Source organism: Aquarana catesbeiana, linkage group LG04 (assembly GCF_042186555.1).
Source record: "Aquarana catesbeiana isolate 2022-GZ linkage group LG04, ASM4218655v1, whole genome shotgun sequence".
NCBI lineage: Eukaryota > Metazoa > Chordata > Amphibia > Anura > Ranidae > Aquarana > Aquarana catesbeiana.
In genome coordinates, this window is record NC_133327.1 from 588,083,707 (window position 1) to 588,099,760 (window position 16,054).

The following is a 16,054-nucleotide window of genomic DNA, read 5'->3' on the forward strand; positions in this document are numbered from 1 at the left end:
CTTGTCCCTTTTAATCAATTCTTTTTAAACTTCTTACATGATTTGAAAAAGGTAACACTGAGAAATAACAGATATTTACTTGTACACTATATAGTCAAAAGTATTGTAACACCTGCCTTTACACGCACATGAACTTTAATGGCATCTCAGTCTAAAGCCTCATACACACAATGCGATTGTTGGCAGGAGTTTATCTGTTGACAGACTGTTGTCCTAAAATCTTACCATTAGTATGCTCCTTTTGACAATTGTTGTCCAACTTTCGGCCAACAAATGTTGGATGGCAGGCTAGTAAATTTTCGGCGGACAACGGTCTGTTGTCAGATTTTCGTATGGTCAGTACACAAATCCATCACATAAAAGTCAAAATTACGAACACACATGCTCGGAATCAATGCTCACCAAACACGAAATAAGCAGAAGGGCCCCAAATGGTGGCACTCCAGAGCTGAAATTTCTCGTAGTATGTCACTACGTTCGTGTTTGTTGTACTGCAATTGTGTACTGTTAGTATGCAAGACAAGATCCTGGCACATGCCCTTAAGACAAAAATCAGACGCTCGGTTGGCCAACAATTGTACTGTTTGTATGAGGCTTTAGTTTGAGTTGGCCCACCCTTTGCAGCTATAACAGCTTCAACTCTTCTGGGAAGGCTGTCCACAAGGTTTAGGAGTGTGTCTATGGGAATGTTTGACCATTCTTCCAGATGCACATTTGTGAAGTCAGGCACTGATGTGGACAAGAAGGCCTGGCTCGCAGTCTCCACTTTAATTCATCCGAAAGGTATTCGATCTTGTTGAGGTCAGGACTCTGTGCAGGCCAGTCAAGTTCATCCACCCCAAACTCGCTCATCCATGTCTTTCTGGACCTTGCTTTGTGCACTGGTCCAAATCAGTTGGTGGAGGGGGGATTATGGTGTGGGGTTGTTTTTCAGGGGTTGGGCTTGGCCTCTTAGTTCCAGTGCACAAAGCAAGCTCTATAAAGACATGGATGAGCAAGTTTGGGGTGCAGGAACCTGACTGGCCTGCACAGAGTCCTGACCTCAACCCGACAGAACACCTTTGGGATGAATTAGAGCTGAGACTGCGAGCCAGGCCTTTGCGTCCAAAATCAGTGCCTAACCTCACAAATGCACTTCTGGAAGAATGGTCAAACATTCCCATAGACACACTCTTAAACCTTGTGGACAGCCTTCCCAGAAGAGTTAAAGCTGTTATAGCTGCAAAGGGTGGGCCAACTCAATATTGAACTCTATGGGCTAAGACTAGGATCCCATTAAAGTTCTCGTGCGAATAAAGGCAGGCGTTCCAATACTTTTGACAATATAGTGTATCTTTAGATGTTTGCCAAGAAGCCCCTGGGAAACTAAAATCTTGGGTGCTCTATGATGCACAAACTTAATTCAGTTTCTAGCACTGAGTTTTGACACATCCCACTCTGGACTCGTGGTCAGTAATAGAGGTCGACCGATATATCGGCCGATATTTGGCTTTTTTTACTTAATCGGCATCGGCCGATTGTGCTGATTAAAAAAGCCGATTATAACTTCAGCGGGACTTGCAAATGACTTCTGTAATAGAAGTCAATTGCAAGTTGTCTGAAGGTTTCTTCTCTCCTCCTCTGGGCAGCCTGCCAAATCTGATAAGAAGATACATTTGTAGCTCTTTCAGGTTCTTTTATCAATAGACTGAACTACCGTGTGTAGAAGTTCTCAGTTTAACCATTTAAAGACTTAGGCCTCTTTCACACGGGGCAGATCAGTCATGATCCGCCCCGTGAACACACGCTGGCTCAGCGGGGATCGCTCCGCCGATCCCCGCTGAGCAGGAAGATGACAGGTGCATCGCTGCACGCTGTGCAGCGACGGACCTGTCAGAGCGCCGCTCTCCCCTATGGGGGGATCGGATGATGACGGTCCGTAGTGTCCGTCGTCATCCGATCCGATCCGAAAACGGAGGGAAAAGTAGGTTTTTCCTCCGTTACACTTTTCGGATCGGAGCGGGGTCGGATGTCAGCGGACATGTCACCGCTGACATCCGACGCTCCATAGGGATGACCGTATGTCCGTTTTTCATCCGAAAACGGATGGATGAAAAACGGACATACGGATCATCCGTGTGAAAGAGGCCTAAATCTTTTTTGACATTTGTTGCTTACAAGTAAAAATTCTGTATTTTCTGCTAGAAAATCACTTGGAACCCCCAAATATTATATATATTTTTTTAGCAGAGACCCTAGGGAATAAAATAGCGGTTGTTGCAATATTTTATGTCACACGGTATTTGCGCAGCGGTCTTTCAAGCGCAATTTTTTAAAATAAAATACACTAATTAAAAAAAAAAATAAGCAGTAAAGTTAGCCCATTTTTTTTCGTCCAAAAGTTTTGGTTACCTGTTTTTGTGTATTTAATATTTAAAATATAGTTATTTTTTTTTAAATCTAAGGCCCCTTTCACATGAGGCGGACTCCGCTTCCACGGAGTCCGCCTCGGTCCGCCGGCTCAGCGGGAGATCTCTCCGTTGATCTCCGCTGAGCCGGCGGATGACAGGTCCTTCTCTGCTCACTGAGCGGGGAAGGGCTTGTCAGGCACCGCTGCCGCCTATGGAGGGATCGGATGAAAACGGACAGCATGTCCGTTTTCATCAGATCTCACCCGATCCGATCCGCCATTGACGGACCTGGACGTAGGGCTATCCGTCTGCTTTTAGCGGATCGGACCGGGTCGGATGTCAGCGGAGACATCCGTCGCTCCATAGGCTAACATGGAGCGCCCATTCAGGTCCACCGTCAAAACTGACAGGTGGACCTGAACGGTCCGATCGTGTGAAAGGGGCCTTAATTATACATACAAGTGAACTGATTGGAGGTTTGTTTTGTTCAATAAATGTTTAAATGTAAAAAATTTTCTGTATCACTTATTACTTAAGGTTGCTTTCACACTGGAGCGGGCAGGCGTTGACGGTAAAACGCTGTTAGTTTTAGCGGCGCTTTACCGTCATTTTAGCGGCGCTATTCGGCTGCTAGCGGGGCGCTTATAACCCAGCTAGCGGCCGAGGAAGGGGTTAAATGCGCCCCTGAAGTGCTGCTGCCGAAACGCTTTGCAGCTGCTTCGGCAGCGGTGCGCATTCATTTCAATGGGCAGGAATGGTGGAGCAGCGGTATACACCACTCCAAAGACATCCTGCCAGCGCATCGCCTCAGTGTGAAAGCACTCGGGATATCACACTGAGACTGTAGGGAAGCCGTTTTACAGGCACTTTACAGGCGCTATTTTTAGCCCAAAAACGCCTAAAAAAACGCCCCAGTGTGAAAGGGGTCTAACTGTTAGATTTTATGAGATGAAGGGGGAAAAAAAAAGAAAAAAAAAAAAAAATCGGCCTAATATATCGGGCCAAAAAAATCGGCATCACATATCGGCCATCGGACACCGCGATTTCTAAATATCGGCATCGGCATCGGCCAGAGAAAAACCCATATCGGTCAACCTCTAGTCAGTAAGGCTACCTGTAACATTGATGAATTAAGTGTGGCCCAAAACATGGTAGCTCCTAGTGAGCTCAACCCGGAGCAGATGCTGAAATTAAGGATAACTGAGCAATTCGGGTATCACTAGACCCCAACAGGGGTGCATGTTCTCACCTTAGCTCTACATAAATAGTTTACTATTACCTACCAGGAATTTCAATGTTGGATATATCACTCAGATCTTCATCATCCTCTTTTTCTTCATGATCTGTTTCCTTTGTATTTTCTGCAGGTAGACACAAAAAATAATTTTTGTTTGGATGTTCAAACCATTTATGTTGTTTTAGTTGCCCTGCTTATAAAACCCCTGTGTTTGCCAGTACATTCACTAGGCTGAATGGCCCAATATCTGAGAAAGCAAAATAGTAATCCAGAGAAGTACATTTTTACTTATACCTGAGCACTCAGGAACTTATATGTTTTCCTCTTCAGTCTTCAAGTACTGTCAACAAGCCAAATTTGGGAATTTCCCTTAGATATAATTTCAGTCATAAATACCAAGCCATTGACATTAATAAAAATCACTATGCAAGTTCAAGGAAATCCTTAAAAATAGGACCTGTTGGGAGCACTTGAGAACTTTGGTTGGGCACCACTTTTTTAATACAAAAGCAGCTTGTCATGCACACAGTTCGAGTGGCTGATAGAGTTTAGGTCACAGGGAAATATATCTTCCTGTACCCAGCTGGTTTGCTGTCCAACAGTCCAATTAAAGGACACTGCTGTTAGCCTTCAGAAAACTTTTTTCACCATAAAGTGGTTGTTAATATAGAACCCGTGCAAAGAAACAATGAATATCTCAAATTTAGAAAGTTGCTGTATGCATTCCTCTAGTTTCAGGGAAAGGGCTGAATGGCTTTCACACAGGTGAACAAACTAGCACAGGATTGGGTGATCTGCCTTGCTAATCATGGCACTGCTGCCTCTGTGGAATGTTTGATAAATTAGAACGTATGCACTGTAGCAACAATTCTACTGGTGAAACTCGGGCTCTTGTGGAGTAAACCTTTGAGCTGCAAACACAAATGCCACAACTGAGCTTTAATGTAATTTAGTTTGATTTATTGTGATTCAGCATTTGATGAAAAAAAATAATAAGCCAAGGTTACCTTCAGTGAAAAGTACATTTCAAAATGTCAATACTTGACTCGTTCTACAAGACTGGTGGTCCATAACAAGTAAATGTCACAAATCGAGACAAGTGGTCATAATACCCTTAAGCTACCATAGATATAGAAGGTGTGTCTGATGCTACTTATCTTTATTTCCTATACTTTTTTCACAAGTCTTATATAAAGTATATATAATTTGGAAAATTCCTGAGCTTCCTTGAAGCCTGCGTGAGGTTTTTTAATCTGTATTTCATCCTCGAGAACTACTATCCTGGTCCATTAAAGGTTATCACCAACTGCAATCAAACAGCTCTCTTCCACACCGAAAGGACAATCAATACGTTTAGTACTTAAAGGTACATAAAACAGCACCAATTCCTCACTTAACCTTAAAGCTAGGGTTATACAAACTCACACTAACAGCTAAACATTAAAATGCTTTGGACACACATCGAACAGATGACCAGGCGGTCTAGATAACATTTTTTTAAATCCCTGGATGATCCAGTAGAAAAATCTCTAAAGCACTTTGTACTAGGAAAATGCACAGTGTACACGCTATACATTCCAAGCCATTAATTAATAGTGAGATTTTATAAGTAACAGTCAGTCTTACAAGGAAAGAAAACTAATTGACAATGTGGTGCTCTTGCTGTGGCTCACTGGTGCACCCTGCTGCGCTTTGCTCTAACTTCAAACGCACAGCAAGGCAAAAAGAGACAGACTAGAATTGGAATAGGCAATGAGGGTATCTTGAAATAAATCACTATTTTAATACCAATTCAAAAGAAAGCAGATAAAATGAGTGCTCATAAAGCACATCACACGTATGTAAGCCCTAAAGTCATGTAGATGCAGTATGTAAACAACATACTTGCATGATGATCATTAATGGCAGGGTGCTACACGCACAAATTACAGCGTGGGTTACTATTTAAAAATAATTGCATACAAGGAATAATAAGCAGATATAAAAAGCACAATATTAACCGGCTTGGAAAACACAACCCTATTAACCCCACATTTAATGAGAAAATGTCCCTCTATTATACTGGCCATAGTGGGACAATTGTTGGCCAGTAATTTGAGAATATCTAATAAGATTATTGTAGAAGATTCTTGTATGGTAATATTATAGATATTGTTATAATTTTGTAACATCCAAGACAATTTTTAATGATATTTAGCAATAAAAAATTCAGCATTGGGCAGTCCTAAACTGCTTTGCAAACAGCAAATAAATGTTCAGAAGCAAAGATAAGAGCTGCAGCTCACCAGATAAATCACAAACATTCACATTTATTGTAAAGCATCCAAAAATATGGCAGATACATTACCACATTCTGGCTCCTCCAACATGTTTCACCCAGTCCGGGCTTAGTCATATTTGGGTGAGATGTGTAAGAGGGGGCAGTCTCAGGGGAGGGACTGTCACTGCTATGTTTCTAGATGCTTTACAATAAATGTGGATGTTTGTGATTTATCTGGTATACAGCAAATCTTATCTCAGCTTGTGGATAGTGAGCGTGGACGGCTTGGTTAGCCTCCAGCACCCAGTGTACAAGTAGCAGCAGGAAGAAACTGCTTGGAGCAAAGAGGTTCTTCAGTTTAATGTCAAGCAAATAAATATTTTAACAGTTCAGAGGCCATACTGGTTGACTATCCCAGCTAACCACCTCATTGTTGTTGCTCCAATATCCTGTGTCAAGCAGTGTCTTCAAATTGCGTATAGTTGGACGGGGTTGTTTTATTCTCTATAAGTGTAAGGCATACGCTTTCCGTACATTAAACAAATTTCTACGGGTTCCTAATGAACCAGCTGAAAGTTGAGTCATGGGTGGCATTGTCGGAACCCTCCCGCTGCTATCCTTTGATGTGAAAGTCAAAAGAGTGGGTGGGTGGGGCAATGGTCAGGCAAACAGCAGCTGCATCCAAGCGGATGCAGCCATTCTTCAAGTATTTGGACAGCCACAGGTGCTGGCAAGTTATAATACAATAGCCAGCAGGGGAGAACACTCCATCCACTCTGTTTAGTGAGGATGGAGGAATAGAAAGCTTAGCCACACCTGTGCAGTAAACCCTTTGGACTAGGAGACAAAGGTAGAGGAGCCCAAAAGAAATCTATTGAGATCTACTGGCACAGCCAGGAATCAGAGGACTTGTGGTGCACTCTGCACATGCAGAGTTTGGTGTGTATTGCTAGAGTTTTCTTTTTTTGCAATCAGCACTGTCCAGACAGAAAGTCAGGGGTCATGCAGCCTCATAGGACAGTCCAGAGGGAATAACTGCTCCTACAAGCTTTAACCAGTGCTCAGCCCGACACTGATGGAAGTCACAAGATTGCTAGATACTGCTGATGGGAAAAGGTATTTGGCAGTTTATGAAAACAAAAAACATACCCTAGCTCAACCGATTGTGCCTGGAATGAAGATGCTGAAGACCGTTACACAGGCTGGGGTGTCCATTGCCCCATGCAATACAATCCACTGTAGAAAAAAATCCAACAACTCAATGCTCCTCTTGTCAATCTTTATTAGTTACATAGCATAGATGCAGTACAGAAATGTCAACACGTTTCAACTATTACAGCCTTCCTCGTAGCATTTCTGTACTGTATCTATGCTATGTAGCTAATAAAGATTGACAAGAGGAGCACAGAGTTACCAGTTTTTTTTCTACAGTGAATTTAGCAGTTTATATTTACTAATATAGTTGCATTTCCATGTTCTGTGTACTGTGGGAGAACAGATATAGTGAATGCAGGGTCCTGAGTTTAGTAACACATAAACAACTTCAAAATGTTTGTAGTGTATTCAATTTTCTCATTTACATTGAATTACTTTTCCTTTAGGCTTTTTTTTTTTTATATATAAAACTTGATATTGCTGTGCACTCTTGACTTTGCCCACCTTTTCAAATTTTCCTGCTTATCATGAGTAATCTGGAGACATAAAGCTTTCTGTAATCTACACATTGAACCACTTATCATTCTGAGAAGAAATCCAGTGCATGTAGGTAAGTTAAGGGGTTAATTCACATAAGCCACCGCAGTGCTGGTGTGTGCTGGGAGGAATAGTGCTATTTGCTATTGTTTTTCTCTCTTTTTTTTTTAGGCTATGCAGTAGGCCTTCTTAGGCTATGCATTTCTGAGCCTATGCAGTAATGTCCAACACAAAATCATGCCTATTTTTAATGCAGTGCCGTCTAAGGACCCAAAGATCATGGGCATGCATAATTGAGTATCGGTCTTGTCCCGGGAGCACAGAGATTTCTCCAGATTCTCAGAATCTTTTTTATATACCCTGGCAGAATTTATGATTTCTTGGCCATTTTTCAGAGAATATGAATAACACAAAAACATTTATTTCACTCTAGGTTAGTGTTTGGCTGAAGCCATTTATTATCAATCAACTGTGTTTACTCTTTTTAAATCATAAACAGAAACTACCCAAATGACAATGATCAAAAGTTTACATACCCTGGTGATTTTGGCCTGATAACATGCAAACAAGTTGACACAAAGGGGTCTGAATGGCTATTAAAGGTAACCATCCTCACCTGTGATCTGTTTGCTTGTAATTGGTGTGTGTGTATCAAAGGTCAATGAGTTTCTGGACTCCTGACAGACCATGGCATCTTTCATCCAGTGCTGCACTGACGTTTCTGGATTCTGAGTCATGGGGAAAGCAAAAGAATTGTCAAAGGATCCGCGGCAGAAGGTAGTCGAACTGTATAAAACAGGAAAGGGATATAAAGAGATATCCAAGGAATTGAAAATGCCAATCAGCAGTGTTCAAACTCAAATCAAGAAGTGGAAAATGATGGGTTCTGTTGAAACCAAACCACGGTTAGGTAGACCAACAAAAATTTCAGCCACAACTGCCAGGAAAATTGTTCGGGATGCAAAGAAAAACCCACAAATAACTTCAGGTGAAATACAGGACTCTCTGAAAACATGTGGCGTGGCTGTTTCAAGAGGCATAATAAAGAGTCACTTGAAGAAAGATGGACTGCATGGTCGAGTCGCCAGAAGAAAGCCATTACTACGCAAATACCACAAAGTATCCCGCTTACAATACGCTAAACAGCACAGAGACAAGCCTCAAACCTTCTGGCACAAAGTCATTTGGAGTGATGAGACCAAAATTGAGCTTTTTGGCCACCACCATAAACGTTTCATTTGGAGAGGAGTCAACAAGGCCTATGGTGAAAAGTACACCATTCCTACTGTGAAACAGGTAGGTGGATCACTGATGATTTGGGGATGTGTGAGCTACAAAGGTACAGGAAATTTGGTAAAAATGGATGGCAAGTAGAATGCAGTATTTTATCAAAAAATACTGGAGGAACATTTGCATTCATCAGCCAGGAAGCTGCGCATGGGACGTACTTGGACATTCCAACATGACAATGATCTAAAACACAGGGCCAAGTCGACCTGTCATTGGCTACAGCAGAATAAAGTGAACGTTCTGGAGTGGCCATCTCATTCTCCTGACCTCAGTATCATTGAGCCACTATGGGGAGATCTCAAACGTGCAGTTCATGCAAGACAGCCCAAGAATTTACAGAAACTGGAGGATTTTTGCCAAGAAGAATGGGCAGCTTTACCATCTGAGAAGCTAAAGAGCCTCATCCACAAATACCACAAAAGACTTCAAGCTGTCATTATTGTTAAAGGTGGTAATATACGGTATTAAGAACTGGGGTATGTAAACTTTTGATCAGGGTCATTTGGGTAGTTTCTGTTGTGATTATAGATAAAAGAAAAAAAGGCGCCTCTAAGTGCAGAAATAAAAACTTTTAATATCCCCAAGAAGGATAAAAAACACTTACAGTATCAAGATTAGGAAGAAGTATATCATGGATATATGAAGCAGGTGATCTGGCATCAGGAAGTCCCAGTGTATCACAATTCTCCAGGGATAATGATATGCAGCAGCAGGAGGTCCCAAGATAACCAGCAAGTGAACACCCCAGGCTCTGGGAATACTGGTGAAGCAATTGCGCCATCTGAGTTAGCATGGAGCATAGATCCCAGAAATTACGTCAGCGGAAGGGGACGACAACCAGCATGGACTGCAAACAGGAAGTATGTCATCAAAATGGGATGCGTTTCGGAACATGTGGCGTGGCTGTTTCAAGAGGCATAATAAAGAGTCACTTGAAGAAACCAATGACAACAGGTAAGTAGAAGGTGAGCTTCTTATGGTCTATGGGCGGTGCTGCAGTAACCCAGGAAGTGGTGTAATACATGGGCACAGAGCTACACAGTAAACCTAAAGACATTGCAGGATGCAGCCCGCACACAAGAAAAATGGCAAGACGAATGCAGCTGGACGTTTACAAAGATATATATCGGTAAAGGGACTTAAGATCAAGGAACATTAAAAGGAAAAAAGCGGCCAACCCATACATAAATCCTCAGTAGCAAATGCCACTAGGGGGAAGTTGGTGGATAATTCCAATCAGATTCCATAAAAAATGCTAAGATATTAAAATATATTAGAATGTGTTAAAATATGTGGTTTATGTAGAGGTCATATAAAATTTATATATATAGATATATATATCTATATATATAGATATATATATCTATATATATTGAAAAATACACATATATATAAAAAATATATAAATAGTTGAATTATATATGAAAAAATTATATATAAATATAAAAAATAATTGGGAAAAAAATAACGGATCAATATTTGGAGATAACAAACAGAGTAGGAATCATAGGTATATATGCGTGTGTACACGCATACCCACATAGGAGACATCCACAGATGCATAGATGCAAAAATGGAAAAAAAGGAGAAAAAAGGAAGAAAAAAAGGAAAAAAAGGGGAGCATAAATATATGCACTGCATCTTATACATGTGTACGCACAGAAAAAAAAAAAAAAAAGGAGTGCGCACACAACCGTCCGTTAGATAAATCACCATGCGCTTATGCATGCACACACACACACCCACGCATATGTACACATCCCATAGGAAAGGCAGAATCTGATTTCCAATAGGTGACATACCTAAGGGGAATATGGGCACTTGTATAATGAGCAAACATATGAATATAAGGATGGGATAGTGAATAAAGTTCTAAAGAATGGCACTGATTTCGAAATCCTCATTTAACCCTCCAGGGGCCAAAACATTCAAAGTGAAAATCCAATACATCTCTCTATGGCAAAGCTTTCGAAAACGCTCAGCTGGGGGGAGGTCTCTAGGCATCGCCTCAATAACCCAAACCATTAGACCATCAGTGGATTTGTTATGGTACTCAAGGTAGTGCCTAGGGACACTATGAATGTCTAATACTTCAGTAATGAAGCGGCGAAGTTCGCCAAATCACTTACGTAATGGTCTGATAGTTCATCCAACATAAAAAAGGCCACATGGGCATGTCAAACAATAGACTACATGATCAGAGGAGCATGTGTGAAAACCCTTGATAGGGTATGTTTTGCCTTTCATACAAAAATCCTTCTGGCCATGTTTAACAAACCGACAGGTCTTACATAACGGCTTGCGGCATTGGTACATGCCCAAGATAGCATAAACCAATACAGACACACCTATCCAACCACGTCATCCCACCCATGCTGACAACAATAAGGATGATTTGCGATTCATTATCCAATTTCATTGCCGCCACAGGCAGATGGAGGGTATTGTGCGGAAACATTGGCCTCTGCTGCTTCAGGACGAGCACCTTCTTCCTGTCCTATCCAACAAGCCAAAATTTGCCTACAGAATGGCCACTAATATTAAAAGCAAGGTGGCACACTGTAAACTTAAGGAAAAGCTATTACCCCCAGGTTATTCTCTTCCAACCTTTCTAGCTATCTCGGGCATGTACCAATGCCGCAAGCCGTTATGTAAGACCTGTCAGTTTGTTAAACATGGCCAGAAGAATGTGTGTGTGAAAGGCAAAACATACCCTATCAAGGGTTTTTACACATGCTCCTCTGACCATGTAGGCTATTGTTTGACATGCCCATGTGGCCTTTTTTTATGTTGGGCGATCAGACCATTACGTAAGCGATTTGGCGAACATCGCCCTTCATTACTGAAGGATTAGACATTCTTAGTGTCCCTAGGCACTACCTTGAGGAACATAACAAATCCACTGATGGTCTCATGGTTTGGGTTATTGGGGCGATGCCTAGAGACCTCCCCCCAGCTGAGCGTTTTCGAAAGCTTTGCCATAGAGAGATGTATTGGATTTTCACTTTGAATGTTTTGGCCCCTGGAAAGTTAAATGAGGATTTCAAAATCAGTGCCATTCTTTAGAATTGTATTCACTATCCCATCCTCGTTTTCATATGTTTGCTCATTATACAAGTGCCCATATTCCCCTTAGGTATGTCACCTATTGGAAATCAGATTCTGCTTTTCCTATGGGATGTATACATATGCGTGGGTGAGTGTGTGGGTATGCATGAGCGCATGGTGTGCATATATTTATGCTCCCCTTCTTTTCCCTTTTTCTTCATTTTTTCTCCTTTTTTCCCGTTTGTGCATCTATGCGTCTGTGGATGTCTCCTATGCGGGCATGCATTTATATATACATTTTTTCATATATAAATCAACTATTTATATATTTTTATATACAGATGTATTTTTTAATATATCAATTTTATATGACATCTACATAAACCACATATTTTAACATGTTCTAATATATTTTAATATCTTAGCATTATATATGGAATCTGATTGGAATTATCCACCAACTTCCCCCTAGTGGCATTTGCTACTGAGGATTTATGTATGGGCTGACCGCTTTTTTCCTTTTAATTTACCTTGATCTTAAGTCCCTTTCCTGATATATATCTGTGTAAATGTCCAGCTGCATTCATCTTGCCGTTTTCTTGTGTGCAGGCTGCATCCCGCGATGTCTTTTTGTCTTTATGTTTACTGTGTAGCTCTGTGCCCATGGATTACACCACTTCCTGGATTACTGCAGCATTGTGTTTTTTTCCCCTTACCACCACCCATAGCCCCACCCACAGCTCCGCCCATAGACCATAAGAAGCTCACCTACTTACCTGTTGTCATTGGGAACCAATCAGTAGTTCTGAAACGCGTCCCATTTTGATGACATACTTCCTGTTTGCAGTCCATGCTGGTTGTCGACCCCTCCCACTAACGTCATTTCCGGGATCTATGCTCCACACTGACTCAGACGGCACAACTGCATAATCAGTGTTCCCAGAGCCTGGGGTGTTCACCTGCTGGTTATCTTGGGAGCTGCTGCATATTGTTATCCCTAGAGAATTGTGATACACTGGGACTTCCTGATGCTGGATCTCCTGCTTCATATATCCATGATAGGTTTCTTCCTATTCTTTATCCTGTAAGTGTTTTTAATCCTTCTTGGGGATATTAAAAGTTTTTATTTCTGCACTTAGAGGCGCCTTTTTTTCTTTTATCTGTTTTCTATTAGTGATTGCTCCTCTCCTCGAGTGCAGCCCTAAGTGTTTGAAGATCACATAATCCGCCCAACATAGACACTATCCGCCTGGTCCTGACATTCTGAGCGCCCTTGATATATGTTTATCTGGATTTCTGTTGTGATTATGATTTAAAAAGAGTAAACCCAGTCGATGTATAATAAATGGCTTCAGCCAAACTCTAACCATGAGTGAAAGAAAAGTTTTTGTATTATCATTTATATTCTCTGAAAAATGACCAGGAAATCATGAATTCTGCCAGAGTATGTAAAATTATGAGCACAACGGTATATAAAGTCTTTGAAATTTTATGTTGGGGAACATTATTGATTGTGATTTTTAGATGTAGCTTTTCACAGTTTGGTAAAACTCTGCCCATCTTCACGTCTGACTTTCTACGATGCCCTTTTTATATCCAATCATGTTACTGACCTGTTGTCAATTAGCCTAATTATTTGCAAAATATTCTTCCAGCTCTTCCTTGTTAGTACCACTTACTTGCCAGCTTTTTGTTGCCCTGTCCCAATTTTGCTGCCAAAGGAGGTTCGACCAGCTATTAATGGCAAGTATTCAATTACATTTTCCAGCACTTTGAATATTTAATGGGGGTGTTCAATAAAGACACAGGAAATTAGAATTATTTGTGTTATCAGCTTAAAAACACAGGGGTTGATTTACTAAAGGCAAATATACTGTGCACTGCAATTGCACTTCCTCCAGAGCTTAGTAAATGAGGTAAACCTTCACTTTGTAAAGAATACTCAATCACATGCAAAGAAAAAAAAAAGCACTTTTTCTTGCATGTGAATGGATGATAGAAATCAGCAAAGCTTCCCCTCGGATTTAGAGCAACTGCACTTGCAGTACACAGTATATTTGCCATTAGTAAATCAACCTCATTGTGTTTTTCTATTGTTGTGACTTACAGTTAGGTCCATATATATTTGGACACAGGCACAATGTAATTTTCTCATTCGTTCATTGGTAGCGTTATATCATCTCAGGAGTAGGACTAGGCAGAACAAAAAAACAACCCCTGGCTACGCCCATGGGTTGTCCTCCGTCAGTATATAACCCTTCCCTGCTTTAGGTTTTGTTTTTTTCTGCCTAGTCAGGAGTAAGGACCTAGTTCCCTGCTGGGATCTCTAGTCTTGGGAATTTATTTGTTTGTTATTTTCTCTTTTTCCAATCAACTGCCAGGCTGGGCGACGGGCTGGACACTTGATCCAGTGGTCACCCCAGTGTGGCCAGCGAGCGCACGCAGACCACAGCTACGCACTAGGTCGGCCGGGACATAGCCCCACTGGACAGGGGCTGGCCCTGCGAGTTAAACGTCTCACGAGGTCGCATATGACCTGTGCCGCATCGTTCCTCATGGCCGACAGCTCCCCCACTTTGGTGGTGAGGAGAATCTGTCTGGGAGCATTAACCGTGCTTTTCGCTGGAGAAGTAAGGGGTCCCCTCTCCTTCCCCGGAGTGGTGTGGGGCGGTGGTCAATCCCTCCGGGGTTCTCCTCCCCCCCTCCCCCCCTATTCCGGGTGAGGCCCAGACTCCGGCCTAGGGACATGGTTGCCCTTTTTTCCACCTTCGGGTTGTTACTGGGGGGGGGGCATCTAGGGTTGGGTCTGGGAGGTGAGTGGTTGCTGAAATTTAGGCCGCGGCTTTGCGGCCTACCAGCTGGGGGGCCGTTCTCGTGGCCGGAAATTTAGGCCGCGGCTTTGCGACCTACCGCATAATTTAAAGGTACAGTCAGGTCCATAAATATTGGGACATTGACACAATTCTAATCTTTTTGGCTCTATACACCACCACAATGGATTTGAAATGAAACGAACAAGATGTGCTTTAACTGCAGACTTTCATCTTTAATATGAGGGTATTTACATCCAAATCAGGTGAACGGTGTAGGAATTACAACAGTTTGTATATGTGCCTCCCACTTTTTAGGGGACCAAAAGTAATGGGACAATTGGCTGCTCAGTTGTTCCATGGCCAGGTGTGTGTTATTCCCTCATTATCCCATTTACAAGGAGCAGATAAAAGGTCCAGAGTTCATTTCAAGTGTGTTATTTGCATTTGGAATATGTTGCTGTCAACTCTCAATATGAGATCCAAAGAGCTGTCACTATCAGTGAAGCAAGCCATCATTAGGCTGAAAAAACAAAACAAACCCATCAGAGACATAGCAAAAACATTAGGTGTGGCCAAATCAACTGTTTGGAACATCCTTAAAAAGAAATAACTCAACAGTAAGCTCAGCAACACTAAAAGACCCGGAAGACCACGGAAAACAACTATGGTGGATGACCGAAGAATTCTTTCCCTGGTGAAGAAAACACCCTTCACAACAGTTGACCAGATCAAGAACACTCTCCAGGAGGTAGGTGCATGTGTGTCAAAGTCAACAATCAAGAGAAGACTTCACCAGAGTGAATACAGAGGGTTCACCACAAGATGTAAACCACTGGTGAGCCTCAAAAAACAGGAAGGCCAGATTAGAGTTTGCCAAACAACATCTAAAAAAGCCTTCACAGTTCTGGAACAACATCCTATGGACAGATGAGACCAAGATCAACTTGTCCCAGAGTGATGGGAAGAGAAGAGTATGGAGAAGGAAAGGAATTGCTCATGATCCAAAGCATACCACCTCATCAGTGAGCATGGTGGTGGTAGTGTCATGACGTGGGCACGTATGGCTGCCAATGGAACTGGTTCTCTTGTATTTATTGATGATGTGACTGCGGACAAAAGCAGCAGGATGAATTCTGAAGTGTTTCGGGCAATATTATCTGCTCATATTCAGCAAAATGCTTCAGAACTCATTGGACGGTGCTTCACAGTGCAGATGGACAATGACCCTAGTCAATCACCTGACCTGAATCCGATTGAGCATGCAATTCACTTGCTGAAGACAAAACTGAAGGGAAAATGCCCCAAGAACAAGCAGGAACTGAAG

At 41.9% G+C, this 16,054-nt stretch overlaps 1 protein-coding gene across 4 annotated transcripts in view; it reads right to left on the bottom strand.

Moving 5' to 3' along the window:
- KIZ (kizuna centrosomal protein) overlaps positions 1–16,054 on the bottom strand; it is a 385,513-nt gene that overhangs the window by 135,373 nt on the left and 234,086 nt on the right. For all 4 annotated transcript variants that reach the window (XM_073628139.1, XM_073628140.1, XM_073628141.1 and 1 more), the window contains one exon: positions 3,674–3,751. In XM_073628139.1, the coding sequence (XP_073484240.1) occupies positions 3,674–3,751 (78 nt within the window). The remainder of the gene's footprint in view (positions 1–3,673; positions 3,752–16,054) is intronic.